This window comes from Calonectris borealis, chromosome 1 (assembly GCF_964195595.1).
Source record: "Calonectris borealis chromosome 1, bCalBor7.hap1.2, whole genome shotgun sequence".
NCBI classification, from domain to species: Eukaryota; Metazoa; Chordata; class Aves; order Procellariiformes; family Procellariidae; genus Calonectris; species Calonectris borealis.
In genome coordinates, this window is record NC_134312.1 from 197,640,878 (window position 1) to 197,665,969 (window position 25,092).

Consider the following 25,092-nt stretch of genomic DNA (forward strand, 5'->3'; position numbering starts at 1 on the left):
GTCTATTCTTGCCTTTAAGTCGCGTTATATGTCAAATCTGTTGGGCTTTTCTTGGACGTTCATGAGTCATTGTAAATAATTCAAACTGGATTTACAAAAGAGAAGAGGCTGTACAATGAACTTAAGAACTGCACGTTACTATATCCCTGACAGTCGAAACTAATAGAAGTATTTCATAAAGCCCAATCATAAAACGTTTTCTTCTCCTCTTTCACATTGTTTGCGATCTACATTCAATATCAGGTTGATGAAAATGAACATTTTGAAGGATTTCTGTCCAACATAGTAATAAAGTCTAATTAACAAGTTATTGTGGCTATGGCAAGAGAATACTCTCACCTGAATAAACTCGTTACCCGTACAATGTGCACTGAAACTAAACAAAGACAACATTAGTAGCTCACAAATAAACAAGAAACACCTTTAAAGTATCACTGCAGCAACATTAACGCAAGGTGCACTCCCCTCCCACGTCAGCAGGCTGTAACGCACTGCTATGGGAAGCCGAGACCAAGAACACACTATTTATTTATTTATGTATTTATTTTAAGGACTAGGCACTTTAACAAGTAACAAGTGTTCTGAGTTACAGGAATTAATAACATATTTTGAAAAGTCATGTTCAGCTTTAAGTTTCAGGGTTTAAATCCTATCTTTAAGATACCTTATAAACGTGATGCTGGTGCTGCACAATATGAGCAACTGCAGACACAATACAAACCTGGCTCTATGCACCCAATTTTTGATTAAAAAAGTGATCAGCAGGTGAAGATTTGCCTTGAGAACAGTTAATGAGCTGCAGAGTTTTTTGGTTTTATTATGTACACTTATGAAAGACAGCACTAAAATATGGAATCAACCAATGAAAGATTAATAATTAATATGTTCTGTAAGTCAGAAAAAAGTAGAATTAGATCTGAACCTATCACCACTGATGAAAACAGGCTTTCTCCAGCTGTCTGGTTTAGGTCATGTCAGATCCTCTAGCTGAGCATTTCTAGTACAGAAGCGCTCTCTCTCAACAATCCAGACTAATTTTGAAAGCATACTCTAATCATTTTCGCTACCTGAAAGCCTGGCTTAAATTAATGTAGAATCAAGAGCAGCGCTTACCCTAAAGGGGTGTTCGAAGGCCTGAGTGTGGAAAGCTCTCAGGACACCGTATTACCACTGCAAGCCAAAGCAGCAAGAATTCATGGGGATTTGTCCTGTGGAACATCTCCAGCCCCAATGCTGACTAACGGTGAGATGAATTCTCTGCTGCAAAGCCACACCTGTCCAGCACTGTCACTGCAGCAGAGCCCGGCTGGTATTATATGTGCTGTCCTTCCAAGAAGGATTATTAAGGAGAACACAACCAGTGTCCAGCAAAATAAGGACGGCAAACAACATCTGTTTATTTAAACCAAAGATAGTCCCACATCCTCCAAAGATACTACTTTTTCTTTCATCCATTAAATCACTGGGCATTTTCTAGAGGCTGGGACTTCTATTACAGTGCTATGGTTCCTGCAGGGAAATAGAGAAACTATCCACAACTCCTCAGTGGAAATGTAAACATACCCCACTTTGTTGGATACGCTGACCCTGGCAGCCACCAGTGGCCTCAACGCCTGCTTAACTACCTTCCCATTACTCAGAAGAGTAATTCCCAGCTCATGCATCAAAATTCAGCCACAGCAGATCTCCACTTCAGTCTTCCCATCTCCTAGCTAACATGATCTTTCCAAGAGAGACAGGTAAGTACAGCAAGATGAGGTATAGATAAGCCTATAGGTGGCACTCTTGCCCTGACACAACACTGAAGGATCATGAAGCACTGGTCCCTTAGAAGAGAGAGGCTCATGTCAATTAAGAAACCCATTAAAAGCATTAATTCCACAAAGCACTTTCAATGAACATTTTCGATTTTATTGTCAACACACTTAAAAACAGAAACCTATGTTCAAAACAATTATTTTTGAGAGTACTGAAATACAAAATATTTCACACAGAAGTTTGTTATTGCAACACAAACAGAAGTGAGACGTAGAATATGCCGATGTGTATTATATGTGCTCCAAGTCATCACAAGTTTAAGAACTGTACCACTACAGAATTGTCACACAGGACAGTGAGCATTTGACTGTTTTTAAGTATCACTGCTGCATTTCTAGTATTAGGCATTTACTTGGAAACTTCCTAGCAGTGGACACAGAACAGGATAATTTTGTGTTCAAGGTTTGTTTTGAAAGCACCATGACAACAGACTGTTCAAACTACTTCCTTACAGAGGGAAGTCTAAACAGAGACAATTATTGCAATTATGGCTTTTTAGGGGTAATGTTTACTATTATCTATGACAGGTTTGTGAATATACAATAACAAGCAAAATCAGTATTTCCTCATAGTTCCTCCTAGAAAGCAAAACCAGTGTTGTCCATTTAAAATTTGTTCTTTTTATAGTAAAGAAAGCAAACTCTTATATTCTATACAAAATGTATGTGCTTGGCCAGGAACTGACCAGCTTTCCCTTCTTCTAGATTCTGTAAAACTAAACTAACCCAAACACGCAAAACTTCTTTATTGGTTACCAGCAAAGAAGTTCTGCCAACTTTACACAATAAATAGATTTCTGCTTAATTTAAGTTTCTTCCCAAAGAGCGACATGACTAAATGAGTTGTATCGGACAGTGACACACATATCATGCTCCATCACCAAGACCCTAAGCTTAGTCAGAAGGGGAGAGAAGAATGGAGCAAGGGGAAAGGAATGTCCGTTCTAAAACGACTGAAAGATTTATGCTGCACTTTGCTTTTCTCTTAAAGGTCCCGAAGAAAGGTTTTCGACAGCTACCTCAAGGTTACTTCTCCCACAAGCAACTCGGTTCAAAATTCAGCTTTGAACAGCATCTTTTCCTGAAAAACTGAGACAACCCTGCAGTCCGACACTTAATGACATTCCTGGCTTGTAACAACACATATTCGTCACTCTCCTCATCGTTTGCTTGATCGCTTTTCATGCTTATCCTTTGTGTGCTGGTTCCTGTTTCGGTGCCTTGGAGGAGAGTAGCTGACTCTCCTTCTGGACTGAAAGCTGGGTGTATATGGGTGAATTCTGCGTTTCTTTGGTTTTTCTTCTTTCCTGCTTTTGTTTGGCTCAGGCTCCTTACTGTCTTCCTTTTGCTCATGTTCTTGGTCTTGTTCTTTTTGAGATGGTAACGTGTTTTTGATGGTATTAATAAGAAATCTTTTATTTGTACCAGCAAGAGGACATTTCAACCTGTAAAGACATTTAAAAGTGATCAAAAGACAAGATAAAAACATCCTGAAACAAGTCTGAGATTTTAACTTCAATAATTTTGAGACAGGTTTGTGCTTTTGGCTTTCCTTGCATGCCACCTAGTGTAAACTCTCAGTACAGAAAGATATGCTCAAGGTTGTCTCCATTCTCCTTTTATCTTACTCTTTATAGGATGAAAATTATTCTACTTCAACACAGTGAAAATCCACATGATTTTCACAAGATGGTGTGTGCAGGGGGAAGCAGAGGACAACAATATATTTTAAGGTTGATGGTGCTTAACTTAGGTATTCAGGAATCAAGTATTTAGCAACATATTCTAAGTCAAATCAGAATGGTTTACAAGATCATAATCTACTAAAGTCAGCATTATTTAACAAACTGAGATATTCAGAAAGTAAAAGATACACTTACATGAAGAACGCAAACAGCTGTAGCGATAAAACATGTACATGAGGCATACCAATTTTAACTTATATCTGGCAACCACCAAACAAAATGTTTTATTTTCTTTTTCAGAAAGGATACTTATCCAACTCTTTTCCATTGTTTCTGACTTTGTCCTCTTGCAGCTTAACACTTTTGCACATAATTTATCAGCTAGTTTTAGTAAACAAGTACTGTACGTTTAATTTATCTTGTTGGTATCAGCTGTACTCTACTTATTCCCAATTCATCATCTCTTAAAGAATGGAATGAGAAATAACAAGTTTGAATATATTCCTGCAGTAAGCAGAAATCACTCTGAAGACTTTGTTTATAGCGGGAGCCACCATGGTGCTTGTCTTCACAACATTTTTGAGCCTGCATGCTAATGGAAAAGTAACATGATTACTCTAAAAAAGCAGAGCTGTTGGAGATCACAGTGCCACTTACTGAATCAACTATGGAGTCAATGAACCCTAACACCACAATGTTAAGATCAGCTATTTTACTTGAATATTTTGTGTAAGTGTAGAAACTATACCCTGACCATTTAAAAACCTTTGACACCTCTGAATAATCAGAGGTATCAAGAAGAACAACAAGAAAATTGTAACGAAGATCCCATCTGATTATTTAGCATACTTCATGACTTTTAACTGGACATGGCATTTACCGTGGTGTTTTCTTCAGGTCTGCCTACTAAGCATTACTGATAATTGTTCTTGTCCTAAATCCTTGAAGAACTTATGAGAGCCATTTTAGAAGTATACATTAAACAGTTACACTGTTTTATTTCCACTAGGTATTTCCTGACACATTTCTACAGCACAACTAATTTTAGAGTTTTCTAAACTTTCTGCATATAAATCTACACCCTTTTACTCAAATCCTGGTTAAAAAAAATATTTTAAAAAAGTCTGTATCTGTATCTAGCATAGCTGTTTTGTAAATTAGGGAGACACTATTTATCCATTAACTGTATTACTAAGTAAAAATACATAGCTAACATATGTCAGTAGACTAGGGTTTGTACTTCGAGCTACATCAGCTATGAACATGGTGCTGAACATGCCATGGCACAGGTTACACTCAAGACATAACACAAAACAGCCAACATTTAAGTCCTCTGTATGTCTTATGCCAGCATTAAACTGTTGTATCTTAACACTTCCTATCAAGGAGGGCAGCTTTCTCTAGGCTGCATCCAGGGAAAAACTATTTCACATTTGTCTCCTTCCTCTTGCTTTTTCTTAAAAGCCAGTGCATTGATTAAGCACTAATATATATAGCACCAGAATGAGACAATCTGCCCTAAATAAATTCACCTTGCTGAAGTATTTATTTCTTTTTGGCACTACGAGTGCTGCCTGAGCTATACTAAGAATGAAAACGGATCAGAAATGCAGGGCTTCAGAGTCAGCTAAGAGATGCCATTAGTTCACCATCACACAGTGATAAAAGCGAGCCACCGGGCTTTCACGGAGCAGCAGTTAGTTACGGCACTGAAGAGAAACATCCGTCCTTAGTTTTATTGACCTCAGACTTCAACAAAGCAAATTCTGCCTTTAAGTCTTAAAGAAAAGGAGATGTATGGCACATGCTACATTACACATGCACACACACAAGCCCATAATGTTTACATATATCCATGTTATATACAGGACTGTGAAGATTAAAAGTGAACTGTATTAATCCACTGCTATCTTTGAGAGCATTTCTAATGGTGAGAAAACTGTAGAATACTCCTACTGTTGACCTCCCCGAAGACCAGCCTTTGGCTTGCTGTAGGTCTGATCCTGCAACGCTCAATTCAAGGACAGCTTTGCCCTCAAGGTAAGTTCTGAAGGGCTGGGAGACAAGCTCAGCCTATGCAAGGTGGAAGGCAATACTGCTGACTAGCGAACAGTGCCACAGAACAGTTTTTAAAAGCTTTTCTTTTCTTACAAAAATAGTAAAAGACACGTGAAAAGAACATTAAAGTTCCAAACTGAAGTATGCCTGAAGCAGGGCTGCAGGCGTGACCAAGGCAAGCACACAACCTGCAATTCTAGAGCAGCCTTGTCTACAAAAGACTCCAGTTCTGTAGCAATGTATTCACTCAATGTAAAGGTTCGCTTTTTGCTTTGCATGCTCCAAGAAGGTAAATCAAGCTATTCTTACCCACAGAACCTCATGCCCCTCCACAGACAAGTCCCACACATCCCAAATCTCTCCACTATGCAATGACGAAGTGTCAACGTTGCATTTTGAGCAAGAAAAAAATATTAAATCCATTATTGCGAACATAGGTCAAATCTTAACCCTACTTTTGACATTTTAAGCTAACTTCTGTGCAGTAACACAGAATTTCCAGTCAATACCTGTCATACCTGTAGCAGTGCAGGTCAGCACAGAATTGTATCACACAACTTCTTATCAGTAAAACACACTGACACCACTTAAGACACAAGAGTACAGTGCCACGTGCCACAGCCTTTTCTCTGCTGAGTAACTGGACATATCAAACAGGCTTGGTACAGTCAGCCTCGGCATACAGAGTAAATCAGATCTTTCCAGGAAACACAGTTCATTATGCACGAACTTACAAGTACATTTCCACCACTTCCAAACTGCCATGGAAAACACAGTACTCAACAGAAGAGTGACTAAAGGCAAAAAAAAAAAAGCAGGTAGAGGTTGTTTTGCCAAACCAACTAATCTAGGCTGTTACCCTTTCACAGGGGATCTCACAAAAGAGGATGCATGGGACAACACTGCAAGCTTTTACGTATAGTCTTGGCAGTAGATACAGGTGGCAGGACTTTGGATAGGAACCTGTGCTCTGATCACAAGCTTTTAACATATGTACTTTGCAACCTCTGTCTGTACCCTATTTCTCCTCTTTTTCACATTCAAATGAAAGAGATGTACTGGAATCACATTGCAGTGTTTCTGCACAGTCATGCAACACCCATTCAAAGACAAGATCCAATGCAGCATTCCGCAATTCCGGTGCCCTCAGACCCTTCAGCCTCATCTTCATTATTTTGTATTCTGCAGTACTTCTAACAGATTTGGTATTGAACAGAAAGCTATCTATAGGAATGAAAGCAATTTTAGGATTGCTTTACAAGAAATAGGGTTAAAAATAATTTAATGTTTCCAACATTTATGTTCTTTTTGCAATTTCATCTGCTCTTACAATGCAAAGCTGAACAAACCATCCCAAAATATCCTGTTTTCCATCTTATTTTAGTAAGCAGAGAAGATTACGTTCAGTTCAGCCTTAGCTCACTTTCTACCAGCATCTCTGAAGACCAGACCTATACATTGGAGAAAAAAAAAATAGCCTCTTGAACTTGTCTACACAGTAGCTTTTGTAGCATTTTAACCGCCTTTCTCAATTAAAGCAGAACAACCCCTTAAAACCCCTAACTCCACTGCTATAACAAGCTTATGAATTATGTACACAGAACCAACAAAATCACTTAAGGAAAGCTGAGCTTTTAGCTTGATTTTACCTAGACACACAATGGAAATCCCAGTATCTTACAGCTTTATTCCATCTAATGAATCAAGGATATAGTTATCTAACCATTTCAAGTGTTCTTACACTATTTGTCCACAACTTCCCATCCCGGATCCAGCTGGCCCTTCAAGTGTTAACTTTCAGACAGCTGCTCTCATGTCTTTTCTTATCTCAGAAGTTCCAGCATCACAGCAGCATCACTGAGATTTAGCCACAGATTCTGCTCTCTTTTGCTCAATGTTTCCAGGATTAAGACATCTTCAGAAGAGGATCTTCCCTTCCCCTTCTCTCACACATTTTCTTACTTGTGATTAGCTCCGCTAATGCTTGAAACAGATATATCAGCAGGATCTACGTCATGTGGTATCATAAGGATACAGAAGACCCCCAACAAGAATCACTATGGCCATAGAGTGCATACAAAAGGAGCACTGCAGGAACTAGAAATACTGCGGTGCTGAGAGCAAGAATCTTGAGGACATCCAAGGAACAAGTCAACATTGAAGAGCCAGTAATGCAAGATCTACAAACACCAATATCGAGTATTTCTTGGATGAATTTGCCATGGACCTAGATACTATCAATCTAAGCAGTCCTGAGAGCATGGAGGCCAGTAAGCTAGGACTCCTAACCAACTAAGAGCTCATACAGCCCACTGGCAATACTGACAGTTGCTCCATGTCCAGAGAGTCTCAGATTATGTCCCCTCCCACATAAGCTCTTGCCTGATATCACTGCCAACCTCCCTGTTTGGGACAAGCCTTTTTTCTACTGGCATCTAACCCCTACAGCTTGCAGCACCTACCCATGTCATCCACAGCAAATTGGTAGGACAATGTAACATTGGCAAAACATTCCCAAACTGGAAGAAATACTAGCAACACTGTCCCATATTTCAAGGTTGAGTCTTTGTATCACAGACTGTGGGCTAAAGGATGACCGCCTGGTATATTTTTTCTGTACCTGTCAGCTATGCTAGCTCGGATGCTGGCAATTTAGGCTCAAAGAGCAGCTGACTATCCACCTCACACAAGGAGACAGCAAAAAGTTAGGTAGGGGTGCTTGGGGAATTTCTTCAAGCAGTGCACTTGAGCTATGGAGAACTAATCACTTGGGACAGTAATGGAGCAGTGGCTTGAACCTGAAAGCAATCCCAAAATTGCGTTCAGAGGCTTGCTGGCTAAGGTTTTGCTGTCATCAACACCCACCAGGAGACAGTACTCTTTTGTAATGGTATGCGCAATACAGTTCCCTGGGAATGCCACCTCCCCGCACACCTCCCTTTAACCAATTCCTGTCAAATGCCACTGACTCCAGAAATCTATTTACCAATATCTAACAGCTGCTGGAGAGCAACATAAACTGGAATCAGTGAAGTATGAGCAGTAGCAGCCTCTGCTTCTCCTTACCCAAAGACAGATGGCAGAACAAATCTTTTCTTCATAGGCCGAGTTGCTTCAACTATCCAGTGCCAATGCAGGATTGATGGCCTTACACTAGATGTCTCCAGGGTTTCTGCATCTCTTCTTCAGGACTCCTCTGACAAAGGGCTGAGGAAATCCCAGAAGTCCTCATGAAACACACCTGTAAGCATTTTGAGTTTGGCAAGGAAGGAAGGTTTTGTGTTTTACCTGTTAAGACTGTGCTTTTAGACAAGTTTGTGATGACCTTGTCTCTTTGCTTCTACCAGTTATGCTTTCCTGGATTTGGTCTACTAATATACATTTTCATGAACTAACTTTTCTGCTCATTTCATTTGGTATCCACAAAGCTCAGAGCAGCAGTCACCTTCCTCTCAATAGTTTACAGTTCCAAGGTTACATGTCAGTCCTGGATCTAACCTCTGAAGCCCTTCAGGATTTACCGTAACATCAGTTACATCTGATGGCATTTTGCTGGAGTGTGATACTCAACTGAGCATAGTTAAATTTCCTTCCAAATATCTTACCAGTTATCTCATCTCCCACGTACATATGCAATACCTAGTTGTTGGCCCAGTTCGGAAGGACCAGAACAGCGCAATGGGGCACGAAAAAATATTAAAGGGAAGAGAGCAGTGGCAGCTTCCAGCTGCTGTTCTGTCTCTTGCGCTTGCAGAACTAGACACCAAAGACTTATTGGGAATTTGCCTATGGGGAGTTTTATACCTTCCTTACGGCCATACACAGCAGCTGTACACTAGCCTATGCCAAACTCTACAGCAGCAGATTTGTGACAAATGGGATTACTACCAGTCGCTCTAAGGATAAATTCAGAGAGGGAAAAATCCCTGGAGAAGCATCATATACAAAAAAATAATCTCTGAGCGCAGGATATTCTGAGCTGCAGACTGCCTGAAGCTGGGATAGTACCTTGAGAAGTACCGCCACTTTTCTGTACTCTTCCTCCTCTGTTTCCTAAGCACTGGCTATCAGCCACTGATGGAGACGGCACTGCAGAGACGGATCCTTTGTTTGACCCAGTATAGCTATTCTCATGTGCCTCTGCAGTTGGAAGGATCCTTACTTCAACAGTCTCAGTTCAGGATATCATCATGCCAATCCCTATATCAACAGCCTTCCTCTCCCTGAAGCCTTCTTGACAATCTTCTCCTCCTACACCTTTAACACAACCCTGGCCTAGCCAGCCACTATTCACTCTAGTGGAATCTGCAGCTGTTCTGAAGAACAGGTCACCCTTGGCTATCCCCTCCTCTGGCAGGTCTTGGGCATCAGGCTTTAGCAACCTGCATGTTACCCCGAGCTGACCATCACAGACAGCTGAGCAGGACCACTACTCTTTTACAGACAAGGAATAAGAAGTAGCCGGAGCCAGGAGTAGAAGCCCATACACACTCCTGGCAGGTATTCCAGACTGCACAAGCAGCAGTGAAGTTGCACAGGGACACCTGGTTATCTCCCAACAGAAATCTTTAGTCTCCAAACCTGGAATTAACTTGCAAATTCACAGTAACTAGATGCATGCAACACTTCACAGTGCTAATTATCTGCATTGGTTTCCCTGACCATTTGGCAAGGTTGACAGGGTAAAAGCAAGCTGTATCAGTATAGCTATAACCACTCTAGGGGACTAAACCAATTCAACTTTTTTAACACAAAGGGTATAAATTGCATCCCCAACAGAAATACTGGGTAAAATATACCAAAACTTGCTTAGAAAACATAAAGGATTAACTTTTTTCAGCAAGACACTGTTTTAATCTCTTCAGAGCTACTAAAACAAACATAGCCAAGAAATCAGCCGAGAACTTCATTAACAGCGCAGGCTTATCTTTTACTACTGTTGGTGGAGGAAGCCAAACCTATCTACAAATGAGTTTAACACAGTCAGCTGGGGCACTACTTGTGTGAACATCCCTAGATCTGATAGCTTCTTATCAAAGTCATATATATTATTTCAAGATGAATGACTCTTCTCAGCATGTTATTACTACTTTAATTACAATTACATACATTACATTCCATGATAATCTAGCTGTAATAACTGAAATACTGCACTGAAGAATTAATACTGTATTTCACTTAAGACTGAAATACTGTGATTCTTTTCCCACTTGCTATACAAATTAGCCCCTGGGTTTTAGGTTTTTTTTTTAGTATTAAAAAATACCTCCTTCCAAAATTGGATTATACTTCGAGTTCATTTTTGACTGCAATTTACACATGGATTCTCTACTAGCGGATCATTTATTATTTTTATTGGTTTAAGGGTTTAGGTTTCTTTGTCGGGCTATGAATTCTTTTAACTTAAACAGAATCTAACCCAGTAACGTGGCCAGTATGTAAGTACATGCACACTGAAGCTACCCAGTATTTTAAAGACTCACGAAGTTACAATCCAAACTTTGCAATTCCATCTATTATAAGGAAATACTATTACAGAAGCTACTCTGGGTTTTCCAGTTGCTTTGACTTCAACACATTCAGTCAAGCAATTTCATGCAGGTAGAATTTACGTCAACTTCCTTCTTATCTGGACTCAAATTTTTGCCCAGACAAATTAATACCTGGATGAAGACAAATTATTTAAGCATGAAGCAAATAAAAAGGTAGAGACTTCTGTCACACATTAAATGTAAAATTTATTTTGGCATCGGTCATAGCATTCATTTCCTCTTGGCACAACTTACCAACCCATAGCTCCCATTGTTTCAGCTCTGGTTCTCCCACGTTTTGCCTCTTTAAGTAACTCTTCCACAGCCTTCCTAAACATGAGGAAAAGAAAAAAGTTAACACTTGCAGAACACAAGAACTTGCCCCTTTATCCACTTACGTAAATAAAGTGGAGAGTTTCCTCACTGTAATGAATTAAGCAATAAAGAGGCTAATAAAATCACCTTGACTTTCTTACTAAGATAATTCAGATTCCTATGTGGCAAGATGAAAGGAAACATTTTGACACATTAAAAGCAATTAAAGCTGTTGCAAATACAACAATTGCAATACTAATTGAAGAGTAGAAATAAAGTGTGCAAAACTGGTGTATCACACCGAAAAGCACAGTCCCTATCACGCCACCTTGGGAATACTCTTCCCTGCTGTCACTTCACTTAGGTTCTTCCCAGTGTCTTTCAACCACAGCAGGCCTATTTTGAGCACAGTTAAACACCACCAGTAAAACAGCAAGCAGTCAGGTGACAGTAAAATCTGCACTAGCGTTGTGTAACAGTGGAAGAAAAGAGCTCATCTTTGTGACTATGATCCACCACCATCCAAAATGACCACCCTTTACGTTATCGGCATCTTCTAGAACAAACCGGCCTAAAGCAATTAAACAACTATGCTCACATCAAAAGTCATCGGAGAGTGTAAATTATGCAAATTATAGGTAACTCCTGCAATGTCAGTCTTTCAGTTCTCTTTACGAATTAATTTCAATCTCAAATAAAACTTAAGTAACTGCTCTACAGTACATGGTTGAAGTTAATGGGAAAACCAATGAACGGATAATGAGACATTTATTATATAAATTGAATGCATAAACTAACATTTTTGTTAGTTAACTGTAAGCAACTGTATATGTCAACCAAAAATAACTGCAAGACAGAAAAGGAAAGCTATGCACCTGGCTGTAATACCCAGTATATGAAGCTAAGCATTAACACCATTGACATGGGTAAGTCTGAAGGCTTGAGGAACTGAAGATAGGAGGTAATAAAGAGGGTATTTATTGTTTAGCTCTCCCAGCTATGATGTGCCAGAATGGCTGCTGGTGCTTGGCGAGCAACGCAAGCATCATCCTGATAGTACAAGTCTGTGTGTAGACTGTGCAAAAAAAGGTAACTGCCAACAGACTTTAACTCAAACTTCAAGGAAACCACGTCCCATCATGTTGTTATGGTATTATCAGCATAGCAGGATTTTGCTGCTTTGCCACAGATTACAAAAAGCCTGAGTATCCATTTTGTTGTCACGCCAAAATTGAGACTAGAGAAGTCGAGAGTCATCATCTAATAGCAGAAGCAGGTCTGAGAAGAAAAGCCAGCAATTTATATAGCAGGCCCATGTGAAGACCTAACAAGTTAATGCTGGACTCTAAACATCTAACACAGTGGTTTATTACTATTTAGATTATTAAAGACATAGAAAACACAAGAGGTCTTAGCTTTAAATGCATATACTCCATGTGCATAACAGGGAATGAAAATCGGCAGTACAGAATTTCCTTCAGTAGCTAATGAGAAAACATTATGCAGTTACACAGCAGCCTACATCTGTCAATCTAGATCTAACCTCCTTCAGTGTGTTAGGATCTTAATGTAAGCCTTTACCAGCTCCCTTCACCTTTGTGATCATGGATTCGTTCATTCATTGGGATAGGCTGGTGACATTTTATAAACACAGACACAGTTTTTCTTCTGTCTGTATTGCTTTTGGGCACACTTTGGTTTTCCCTGGCAACAGAAAACAAATTGGTGCTAAATGAGTGTGCTGGTTTTGGCTGGCACAGAGTTAATTTTCTTCATAGCAGCTAGTATGGGACTATGGTTTGGATTTGTGCTGGAAACAGTGTTGATAACACAGGGATGTTTTCGCTGTTGCTGAGCACTGCTTACACAGAGTCAAGGCCTTTTCTGCTTCTTACACCACTCCACCACGAGCAGGCTGGGGATGCACAAGAAGGTGGGAGGGGACACAGCTGAGACAGCTGACCCCAACTGACCAAAGGGATATTGCATACCATATGACGTCATGCTCAGCATATAAAGCTGGGGGAAGAAGAAGGAAGGCGGAGCTGTTTGGAGTGGTGGCGTTTGTCTTCCCAAGTAACCGTTATGCGTGATGGAGCCCTGCTTTCCTGGAGATGGCTGAACACCTGCCTGCCGATGGGAAGGAGTGAATGAATTCCCTGTTTTGCTTTGCTTGCGTGCGCGGCTTTTGCTTTATCTATTAAACTGCCTTTATCTCAACCCACGAGTTTTCTCACTTTCACCCTTCTGATTCTCTCCCCCATCCCACTGCGGGGGGGAGTGAGCGAGCGGCTGTGTGGGGCTTAGTTGCCGGCTTGAGTTAAACCACAACAATGAGTACAAGTGTAATGTGTATGAAGGTGTAGCTACTCTTTCTACTGTTACTCTGCAGTTCTGCTTGAATATAGTTTTCATATTTTATACTTACAACCAGCTATCACAGAACTACTTCCTCACTTTATAGTAATTTCCAGCAAGCAATACTTTAGCTAAAGATTCCTAAACAAGTCTCCAGAATCAGTCACAAGTTCTCAAACAACATATAAATAATCCTTGAACTCCTTTGTTCCAAGGGAAAACCATTCCATCCCACAAAAGTCTGAGAACTGTGCCAGATAGACATGCAAATACTCACAGGTCATAACTTTTTCCTTTGAGAGTTTGCATTTGAAGGGCTTTGCAGAGGAAAGCATCCAAGACTTCCACAAAAACAACAGTAGAGAAATGCATGAAAAACTGTGGTATTGCTTCTCTATGCACTAGTCTATTAATGGCACGTTGGTTTAAGGTTCCTCACAGAAGTCTCTCTCTCATATAAGGTTATTAGTATCATCTCAGTAGCAGCTGGGCTTGGGGTACTTCAAATCCTTTTTTAAGCATACATCTGACTGTGAGGACATTTGCGTATCCAGTCATATCACAGGCATTCATGGAAACCAAGTATCTGCCCAGGTAAGCTGTCACCTGTTCAAGTTACCTGCACCCAGATGCTAAGTACGGTGTCAGCAACCTCACCAGCTACTGCTGCCTTCCCAGGTAGGAGCAGAGGGGTGTGTGGGATGGCTACTCCCCAAGAACAAAAAAAAGGGTAAGAAACACAGGCTCTACCACTGAAACGTGGGAGATGTTGAATACACAGGTCCCCATGAAATTATAGCAAAATTCATTTTTTCTCCAGACCCATAATTTGCTATCTGAGCAGCCTGAGCTAGTTTATAGTGATGACAGCAGGAACATGTAGCCTTTATAAAAGCTTGTCCTGAGCATTCAAACAGCAATGTCAGACGAAGGGGAGGGAAGAGGAAAAAAAAGCGTCTGACACTCACTTACCACAGTTAGCAAACTTAGTGATTCTGTTTTGAGAAACCTGACTAGAAGGCAGATTAAAAGCCTGTCATTATTATTGTATTACAAAATCTGCCATTATTTTTTAATTAAAATCATAAATCAAAGTATCTGAGCTAGAAAGCACTAATAAATCACACACACATACATATTTTAAACAGCTACGACTCAGTTTTAGGGGAAACATCACAATAAATTAATATGGTGACACCAATTCTATTAACTTAGGTAGGAATTATAAGCCATTAAGTATTTGAGACTTTTCTTTTGCTCTGGCTATATCAAAAATCAGACTGACTTGGCATCCATTTTAGTAGCCTTGTAAGTCGACATCTTCTTTTCTTATCAAACGTTGTTTCCTAATATTGGTTTTTCAACATCACTCTTATTCACTGCACCTTTACAAAGCCCTTTCGACTTGCACAGACAAATGAAAAAATGCTCAGATCCTCTTTGAAATAACGCGTTTCCACTCACTGAACTTATATCCTCTACACAAGTAAGCCAAAAGCTTAAAAGCTATGCAAACAAGGTTTTTACATTTGCTTTTAGAGGCCTCTTGGGACTCAGCATTCCTTGCTCTCCATTTTTACAGCTTGGTTACAATACTAACAGTCCTGTGGCTGCCAGCTTCAGCTCCAAGAGCAGCAGCATGAGCAAAGGGAACACAGCACGCAATGTTCACGTGAGAAGAACTCAAACACTGGGGGATTGACAGGAGGGAAAATTTGGGACAGGGGCACATTTAAGAACACTCATTATTCTGGCATCTTTTATAGCAAGCACCACTTAAAACTTGCTGTGGCAATCCTTTTTGAGCAGTCAAGCTTAGTTGCAGAATTACAGCTACATGAATGTAAAAGCAATGATATTTTTATCTTCAAGAGTATGGTCCAAGACCTATTTACATTACTGAGGGATTACACTTTTTCCTCTATATTCCAAAGCTACAGGCAAAGCTCTCGTTGCATAAATCCTAACAACTTGCATCACAAATGCATGTGCCCAAAGAATGGGATAGTGTTAAAGACTCCAAAGTCAGGCAAAATCAGAGATATTTTCTATTCCTCACTCAGAGAAAGAGCGTCATCATTTTTTCCAAAAGATCAAATAGATAGACTGAAAAATGAATAATTGGTATAAAGAGGCATGTCTGATACAGTTACAGGCAATGAAAACACCATGTCATTACAGAGACCACCCATGTTTGTAACTATAGACCACCCTGTTAGGAGAAGATATATCACGCTGGATCCAAGAGCGGCAAGGCAGCCGTAGCTCCATGCCCAGGTCCAACCAGTAGTAAGGTTGAAAAACTCTTCCCAGCAGGCAGACGCACACACCACATGTACACACCACTGGCCACACTGATCACAGACACACAGAGTGCTCACATCAACAGCTTCATCCTGCTCGTCTCTCTGGCCGGGCATAGGAGACCCCGAGGCTTCAGCCCAACTCCAGTTGCTGGTACAGACCATCACACAGAGCTGGCTGGGACTCCCCTGGTCCCCCAGTACCCAGTCCCACTGTGGTCTTGCCCATAGAGACACATAGGCACACATGTGTCTCACTCCTGGAGAGCCCTGCAGTCTCTCCAGCAGCTGGCCAGGACTCCCCGCCTCCAACAGCTAGCTCCTCCCGTGGTCTTCCTCTTAAGAGATACACGCTCACCTCCCAGCTCCCACCTTATCCATCCACTCACTCGTGGACCCAGCTTGATCTTCACTAGCAGCCACATGCTCCTTCACACACCCACGCTTGCTCCAGTACTGCAGCACAGATAAATGGTTCCCCAATCCCACTCCAGTGGCTGACACTTGGTTTTACTCACTCCTTGAAGTGTCCCTGGTTGCTGGCACCCAGCCCTCCAGCCCAGGGTCCCAGCCCAACTGCTGGCATCCAGACCTGCACTTGTTCCAGTTGCTGGCACCATGGACACACAGTTCCTCCAACCCATGGTTTGACTCTAGTTGCTAGCACTGAGAAGCACACCCTCTCCCCTCAAATAGAGTCCTTCACCCAAGAAAGACTTAGAAAAGAATTTAACAGGAAGACAGGATGGACTGCACTGCTCAGGCGCAGCACACAGACAGACAAGTGTACCAACCAGCAGCCTATTCACACATGACCAGACCTTTTTATCCTCTTATTCCTCTATTTTCCCACTCTTGCTTCTCCCCAAATCACCTGAACCCATCCCTTTCCCCACCTTTGGCTCCTCTCCTACACATCCCATAATAAGCCTTATGCAATATCAAAATGCTCTTCCCCTGCATCCCATAATGCGTCCCACACCCCTAGACAGCAACAACCTTAAGTCCCAAAGGCGCTCCAGCATTGACTCATCTTGATGGGCGTCGCGTCTGGAGGCCGAGGTTGTCTCCTGCAACCAGCCCTAAAAGGGGCCCAGAGAAGATGTTCATTCCTCTGAGTCCTTACTGTGGATTCCCACCTGCCACTGTGTCCCTGTGCTCCTCTGGGCTCATGGTGATGGACCTCTGACGGGCTGGTGGTTCCTAGGATGGGCCTGGGAGAAGCCACGGCTAGGCACTATTTGGGCTCCCCCATCCACCGTGATCTCTCTTTAGTCCTCTGTGGGTGTGCCCAGGAGCTTTCAGCACATAACCTAACAACCCTGCCATCTCCACCCACGCCATCATCTCATTAATAACTGCTTGCAGTCTATAGCACTACTATTCAAGCTCAAAGGCCAGGCTGCTCGGCTCTTGCGATCCCCAAATTCATGCTTAAACCTACCTCCTGAAGCACTCTAGGTCCTGAGAGCAAGCTGCAAGCCCAGGAAAAAAATCAGCAGGTTTTCTTATCAATTTTCTCAAAGCAGTTTTATGCTGACTATACAACTTATTTTTAACCATGCATGGGACTGGAAATAGAAGAGGATGTTGGTATTCTGATTACATCTGAATAATTAATATCAAGACCTTCGGTCAAGTAAAGGACTGAAGATACTGCCTTCTGTAATAATGGAATGGTAATGAAGGCCAGTGTTATTTATGATTAACTCCTGAGAGTTGGTTTGTCCTATCTGCTCACACTTGCTACAAAAACTGATGAAAAGGAATGTCAAGAATAAAGCCCAGGCCACAACATTAAGAGCAAGAATGAAAAAAAGACACAAATATGCCACAAACTTCCTAATGTTTGTTCAAAGGCAAAGACGCTCCACATTGGACATGTGAATGCTCTCATTCTTTGTTGATCAGGTTTCTTACTTATTTAAATATTCTATTTGTCATTCCCATAGCTGCTATTTGCAGCACATTTCTGGGCTGATATTCTCACTAGCTTGAGTAGTGAACATTTCAAACACCAATTTTAGCTTGCAGATCACTTTTTTTGCCATGAATATGGGAAAGAATGGCATACCAAATCCTGACACTTCGATTTTAACTGTTAAAAACAACAGTAAGAATTATCAATTAATTTCTCCAAAGCACAAAGCTTACTTGTTAAAAAGTGTAATGGGGATGCCTGTGCAGCAAAAATACTAGACTATTGATTCTCACCTCAGCTACAGGCCTCTTGTTACAGAATTATAGCATTCCTTGTGATTCAGAGCAGCACCTCCATAGGAAACACTTAATTCCAAGTAAATGATGCTCCAAACAAGCTTGGTAAGCACTGCTAATAAGGTATGGTATCCAAGGTTGTGAAATATTTACAGCTGTTGAAAGACAGAAGGGATTATGGAAGGATTTGGACACACAGTGTAACAAAGCCACTTCTTTTATATTCTCAGAGAATGTATTTTCTGTGCTTTAAACACACAGAACTACCATGAAGACAATTTAGGAAGGGGAGGGGGAAAAAAGATTTTTTTGCATAGGGATGAAAATGGTGACCTCTGTAATATCCCAAAGGATATTTAGTTGAAATTAAGTAGGAAAAGCAGGTACATGTGCTTGCAGGGGAAACAAACCAAACAGATCCTAGTAGCTGATTTGTAACCTTTTTTTTTTTTTTTTCCTACTCACTCTTGGGTCATATCTTCACAATACCATTAATTATATATTAACAGCATTTAGCCTAGAATTTTCTTAGAATCACACTGTATCTCAAGATTCTGGGTCTCTGCGTCTTCACTGACGTACCAGCAAGTTCACAGGAAAAAATGACAGTTCATACTTCCAACAAAGGTTACTGGGTGCGATGAAGCAGAGGAAATAATTCAGTAGAATGTAGCTAATATTACTATTCTACACACCTGTGGTATTTACAGCTTTTAGAGTTTTAAAATCCAGAGTATGCCAACAGTCACATGGTAACTTGCAAGTCAGCATTCAGCTTCGGTAGCAGCTATCACTTCCTATTAAAGTGAGGAAAACATCAAACGCAAAGTCAAGCGAGAGTCAGACACAGTAAAACTGCAAAATAATAGCAGGAAAATGTGGCAGTAAGGATGAAATAGAACAAGCAAGATGAAGAGACCTCTCCTTAGATAATAACAAAAAAAATATAGGACAACTGACTTGTCTTAACAGATTATTGTTTGGGATGCTGGGACACAAAATTTGCTTCAGATCTGAAAAAACAAAAAGAGTTACGCTTCTTTTTCCCCTGTGGTAAATTAAATAAAAAACACACATACAAAAACCTTAAGCTGTTATTTAAGACTCGTGCATTGCAAGACAAGCTTGAATTCAGAGACACACTACTGAAAATATTCCAAATAAACCCATTTTTAAACAGTAAAAATCTACCTAAAATAGTTAACACTGTGGCTACAGAACAGAAATGCCACTATTTGTACGCTAAAGCCATATTACAAAGAGCCTAAAAATTATAAACTCTAACTACCATCGCTGTACTACTCACAGGAGAGTATGATCAACGGGTCATTGAATTTGAAACTAAGGAGTCATGTCTGTAAACCAAAGGATAAAGAAAGGCCTGTATTAGACTCTTGAAGACTGTACGGGGAAGCATATTTAGAGTAAGAAATACCCAAGTTTGACATCTAAATGCATATAGCATGAACTGAATTCAGGGTGCTACTAGCAAAGTGAGCTGTTACAAAAGCTGAGGGTATGAAAAAGTAACTAATGACAGGTGGATCACGTGCAGAAAGTGATAATCATCAAGTACACTTTATGGTACTTATAAAGCGTTCAGAGCTGATTAAACACATACAGAGGTGAACGGTAGCATGGATGGAAGACACCGGACAGCCAAACCCTACTGTGTTCCACTCAGTAAGTAATACTGAGCTTCATCTTCATTATCTACCACACTGCCATGGAAAAGGAATAGCAAATCCCGACTCAGTTTGAAGTTATGAGGCAGGATAAAACTCCAAATCTGGTTCCTGGGAAGGAGAGCATCAGAAGGAGACTGTGGAGCAGTCAGCTATAGCCGATGAGCGAGCGGCTATGCCCTGAACTGCCCGGAGGACCCCAAGTCCGCAGCACGGCAATAGCAGCCAGAAGACAGACAGCATGGAAGAACAGTGAGGTGGTTTCAACTTGCTATAAATGAAAAAGCATTAAGTTTGGAATGGCGCTAGTAAAAATAACATTCATGCATATATAGAAAGAAGCTTTAATTATTAAACTGATGATCCAAGAGCAGAAGTAGCTTACCAAGCATTAAAGGCCTCTTAGAAAGCATTATGCTCTCTAGCCCTTCCACCACTCCGGTGCTATGGCTTTTGTCCCATTTAAAATACTTGCCAGGTATAAGCAGAAACAAGTCATTTTCTACAAGCAGTCTCAGACATGGTTTCTTAAAAGTTAATGCAGAGAACCACAGGGAGAACAGTTCAGAAAGCCTCTGGTCATCACTTCACCACAACAGTTTTAAACAGCCGTAAGAAGTGTGCAGTTACTCACAAACAAGCTTGCAAAAAAAAAAAAAAAAAAAAGATTCCAATAACTACAAATAGGATTATTATGCCCAAAATCTGTGATAATAAACACCTAGAGTCTATTTCTAAAGCAAAAGTAAGAGAGGCCTGCTGTGACTGAGTATCCAAATATAGAAATCTGCATTTTAATCCTCAATGTTTACTTGGGAACGTTAACCCAGTACGCAAAGCAAGATGAATCCTCTCGTCCCAACGAAATGCAAGGTAGAAACCAATTTTATTTTCTGACAAAATAACTGCCAAGCGTTTTGTACTATTCCATACCAAGAACAGGGCAATTTTAACAATTAGTCAACTGGCACACCTCCAACACTGAAAATCAAAATTCGTAGAACAGAAGTTTAACCTTTTTTTTTTTTTAATTTTACCAAGTACACCTAATCACCAATTTATGACTGATGAGAGATGAGCCACCTAACACTTCTCAATCTTATTTTTAAATGCTATCAGCATGCATCACAAGAATAATTGATTTTTTTTTTAATGATGGATTTTTTTCCCATTACGTAGGAAGATTTATTTTCTGTTGCAACTCCCTCAGCGAGGGCTCCAAAGTTTTGTCCCGAGGACACGGCGCAAGCCAGCTGCCGGCTGCGCACCCCTCGGAGCGCACACTCCCCGCAGCCGGCGGGGCTGCAGCGGAGAGCGGGCCGCGGCGGCGCCGGGCAGAGCCAGGCCGGGCTCAGGGCCCTCCTCTCCACCGCCGCCGCCCGCCCGACAGCCGAGGCCCTCCGCCGGGAAGGGGCCGTCCGCGGCCGCAGCCAGCCCCGGGGCACACCGACGCGCAGCACTGGGCCCCGGCCGCGCCGCGCAGGGCCCCGCAGCCCGCCCCACGCGCCGCAGACCCCGGGGGCCCGTCGCGGGCGGCCCCAGACCAGCGCTGCCCGGGCCTGGCGCGGCGGGAGGCGACGCCGGGCCCTGTTCGGCGGAGAGGCCCCGCCGAGGCCGTGAGCTCCCGGGGCCGCTCAGCCGACCCCTGCCGCCGCACGCCCCTCACCTCTCCAGCTCCGGGTCCTCCTCCATGGCGGCGCGGCGAGGGTGGGCAGCGGCACCCACTCTCCCCCCCTGTAGCCCAGCTCCTCACACGAAGACCGGCGCCATGTCCCGCCCGCGGCCCGGCTCTGGGCGGAGCGGAGCGTCGGGGGCAGGCGCAGAGAACGGCGAGGACCCCGGCGGGGGAGGAGCCGGGGCGGTGCGAGCCGCGCCGCCGCCACACCCCGCCGGGCACCTGCGGCCGCACCCAGCTTCCCCCCCCCCCGAGAGGAGAGCAGGGGCGACAGCCGGCCTGGTGGGCTCCTGCGAGCCCCGGTGCATGCCGGCGGGACCCACCATAAGCCTCCAGCCCCGCGGTGGGAGCGCTGCGGGCCCCGCGGCGGGGGAGAGAGGCGTGGGGCGGTCACCGCTCTCTCGCCCGTGGCTGAGCGGGGCCGGGCGGGAGCGGGCTCGGCGGCAGCGCCAGGGAGGCGGGAGTGGGGCTGCCGCCTCCCGTCAGCGGCGGGGCCCCCTAGGCTTGCCCCTCAGCAAGGCCGCAGGGCTCGGGCGGGCGGGGACAGGTCTCCGGGCAGGGCAGGGCAGGGCAGGGCCGGGCTGGGCCGGGCCGGGCGCCGCGCGGGGCAGCTCCCCCGTCGGCCCCTCCTCCGCCCCGGCCCCGCCCGCCGCCCCCGGCCCCGCGCGGCGGGCTGTGATCAGGCGAGTGGCGGGGACACCCCGGCCCGGGGCTCCGCCGCGACCCGCCCCGGCCCCGCTCCCATAGGCTGCGGCGCACCCCCGCCGCGCGGCCCCGCGCCCCGGGCTGCCGCCTTAGTGGCGGAGCGCGGCTGTCACTTGGGCCGCGCCGCTGCCCGGGGCGGGGGACGGAGGCGGGAGCACCGGCCCGGCCCGGCGGAGACGCGCTCCGCTAAGTGCTTCCCGGAGTTTGGCTCCCACCGGGCGGAGCGGGCGGGCGGGCACAGCCGGCTCGGCTGAGGGGTGCGGCGGCGGCTGAGGAGAGCGCGGCGCGGAGCCGGCGGCGGTGAGTAACTTCCCTGCCCTGCTGCGGCGCCGGGCGGCTCAGCCTCCCCTCAGCCGGCGGCGGCGGGAGGGCCGCCAGGCAGGGCGGCGGCCGCACCCCCCCCTCCTCCTCTCCGCCGCGGCGGTGGCAGCGGCGCCGGGGGACTCCCCGCGGGGGCGGCGGGGCCGGGCCTGCTGCGGACGCCGGGTTGGGCCGTCCTGCAGGGGCAACAAGTACGATAGAGGAGCTGGGGCCCGGGATCCGCCGTGCGGGGTGAGGTGTCTGCGCCTGTGAGCAGCGTCCCCCGCCCCGGAGCCCCGACGGGTGAGCGGGTGCCGCTGCGAGCTGGGCACCCCGCGGTGGGTCTCTGCCCGCCGGAGGTGAGCGGGGGCTGCGCCCGGACCCACAGCGCGTCTCGGCGAAGCTGAGCTGTGGGCTGGGGCGCTGGGGACCTGCTCTAAAGGTGCCTATTTTTTGGGGTCCCTGAATACACCTATGCTGCTCTCGTGTAGCTTTATTAAAGAAGCTGCTGCCTGAAAAGGAGTCAAATTACTGCGTGCGGGGGAGGCAGAAGAACAGCTGCAAGCAAACCCCTGCTGCAGGAGCTGGTTTCAGGTTATGTGTTTTACAGCTGCGCCAGAGGAAATCAGAGCTGTATGTAAAATGTCTCTGAAGCCTATGTAGTTGGCAGCTATTTCAAAATGTTAACTGTAGTCCTCGGTGCTCTGACCCAGGCTCTCCTTTTTTTCCCGCATTTGTTAGCTCTTATTACCGAAAATGTGGTTTAAATACTGAAAACCTTGTGTCTTTTAAACTTTAACAAGGCATACTTTAAAATTATCATTGCTCTTGATAGAATGTTAGTACCTGGTCAACTAATTGAGGGAACAATTGCTGGGGCTGTGATAGTGACAAATCTGACAGTCCCTTGTGACTTTTCTTACCATGTTCCTAATGCATAGCGCTGATTGTTTACTTCTGTAGAAATCCACTATTAAGTACTTCTGAGCTTCGTCTAATTCCTTTTTTAATTACATGATACTGTGGGTTTGTTTTTGTCTCTGTGTGCAAAGTAAAAAATGTCTGTTAGGGATTAGCTTTGAGATACATTTGATAGTCTCTGGAAATAAATTTTGAATCACAAATGCATTTGAGCTTCTGTTCAAAAGAGAAACTGTTCTGAGCTAGGCTCTCATTAAATAAACACTTTGAATTACTGATTTTTTTTATTCTTCTAACCAATTCCTTTTGGCTTCACTATGCTTTATTCTAAGCTGCAATCCAGCAGCAGATCAAGGAGGCTTAGGAAGAAACATCAGATGGTTTTGGTTAGTGTCCCTACCACTTGGAAAAGAAACATGTTAGTACCATATGCTGCCCTGACTTTATTAAAACAAATTTCCTCAAAATGGAAACAAGGTATGTCAGTGTACTTGCTAGAACCATAAGACTTAATAGGATCCTTTATCGTTTACTCTTTTCTTTTTTAAAAAAAAAATATCAGCTCATTAAGAGAGGAATCCTCTTTCCTGAACACAATACTATATAAAATGATTAACTCCAAATTCAGCAGGCTGCAAAGAACACCATTGTACTTAATTAGGTTTTTTTTTAAAATAAAAAAGTATGTAATGTTATGTTTTGAAGTGCTTGTATTATTACAATTCTAAAATCTCTGGATATTGGGGGGAAAAAAAAAAGCATAATTTTAAAATGAGAGTTTTCAGTACTGAATTTCTAATTGTACTGACCCTTAACTCTGCTTAGTGACTTGGGCAAGAGATAGCCCAGGGCCTTGGACTCAGGTTTGAGATTTGCAAACACAGCGTGATTTCCTAACGCAGGACTTGAATCTTCTATTTAAAAAAAAAAAAAATATTAAGCTACAGTTTAGGGATGAAACTTTGCAAGAGGATTGTAAGCTGGTGATTGGGTGGAAGAGTACTGTTCTCTTGAGACGGGTTAGGTTAAAAAATAAGCTTACTAAAACCTGTCATGCGTAATTACAAAAATGTTGGCTTTGACATTGCAAGCTTTGGTATTTGTTTGGAGTCTGCTCTCCTGGAAGCACTGATGACCTTGGTGAAACTTTGTTTTTTCGTAAGGCTTTACCTGCACTGAACAGCCTGTCAGTCTCGATCTTGGTATATACTTACGGGCCTGTATCAGTAAAAAACAGCAGAAGTTTGTTAGCTTCTAGTTAAACTGTCTACTTGAAAATACCCTTTTTTTTTTTTATCCCATTTTTCTGTACTCTTGAAAAATGTCTTAATATAGTTGAAAGCAACAGTGTAGAAATGATACCAACAACATCAAAGTGAAATGTGTAAGGATATGATGTGTACTAGACATTGGATTAATATAAATTAATGTCATAAATCAGCAAGATGCTGCTTATTTAAAGAGCTATTAGATATTAAGAACTGTAACTAGTAAGAAAACAACATTCATTCAGTGTTAAAAT

General features: G+C 43.3%; 1 protein-coding gene across 2 annotated transcripts; it reads right to left on the reverse strand.

The window, feature by feature from the left end:
• Positions 1-1,365: 1,365 nt before the first annotated feature.
• POLR1D (RNA polymerase I and III subunit D) lies at positions 1,366-22,166 on the reverse strand. Of its 2 annotated transcripts, none has more exons than XM_075139857.1 (3): positions 21,636-22,166; positions 11,347-11,421; positions 1,366-3,262 (listed from the first exon to the last, which is right to left on the reverse strand). In XM_075139857.1, exons 1-3 carry the CDS (start codon positions 21,659-21,661, stop codon positions 2,977-2,979), a joined length of 387 nt encoding a protein of 128 aa, XP_074995958.1. In that variant the 5' UTR covers positions 21,662-22,166; the 3' UTR covers positions 1,366-2,976. The 2 variants fall into 2 exon arrangements, with proteins under 2 accessions (XP_074995958.1, XP_074995960.1); XM_075139859.1 differs by lacking the exon at positions 21,636-22,166 and adding an exon at positions 18,282-18,302.
• Between the last annotated feature and the right edge of the window lie 2,926 nt (positions 22,167-25,092).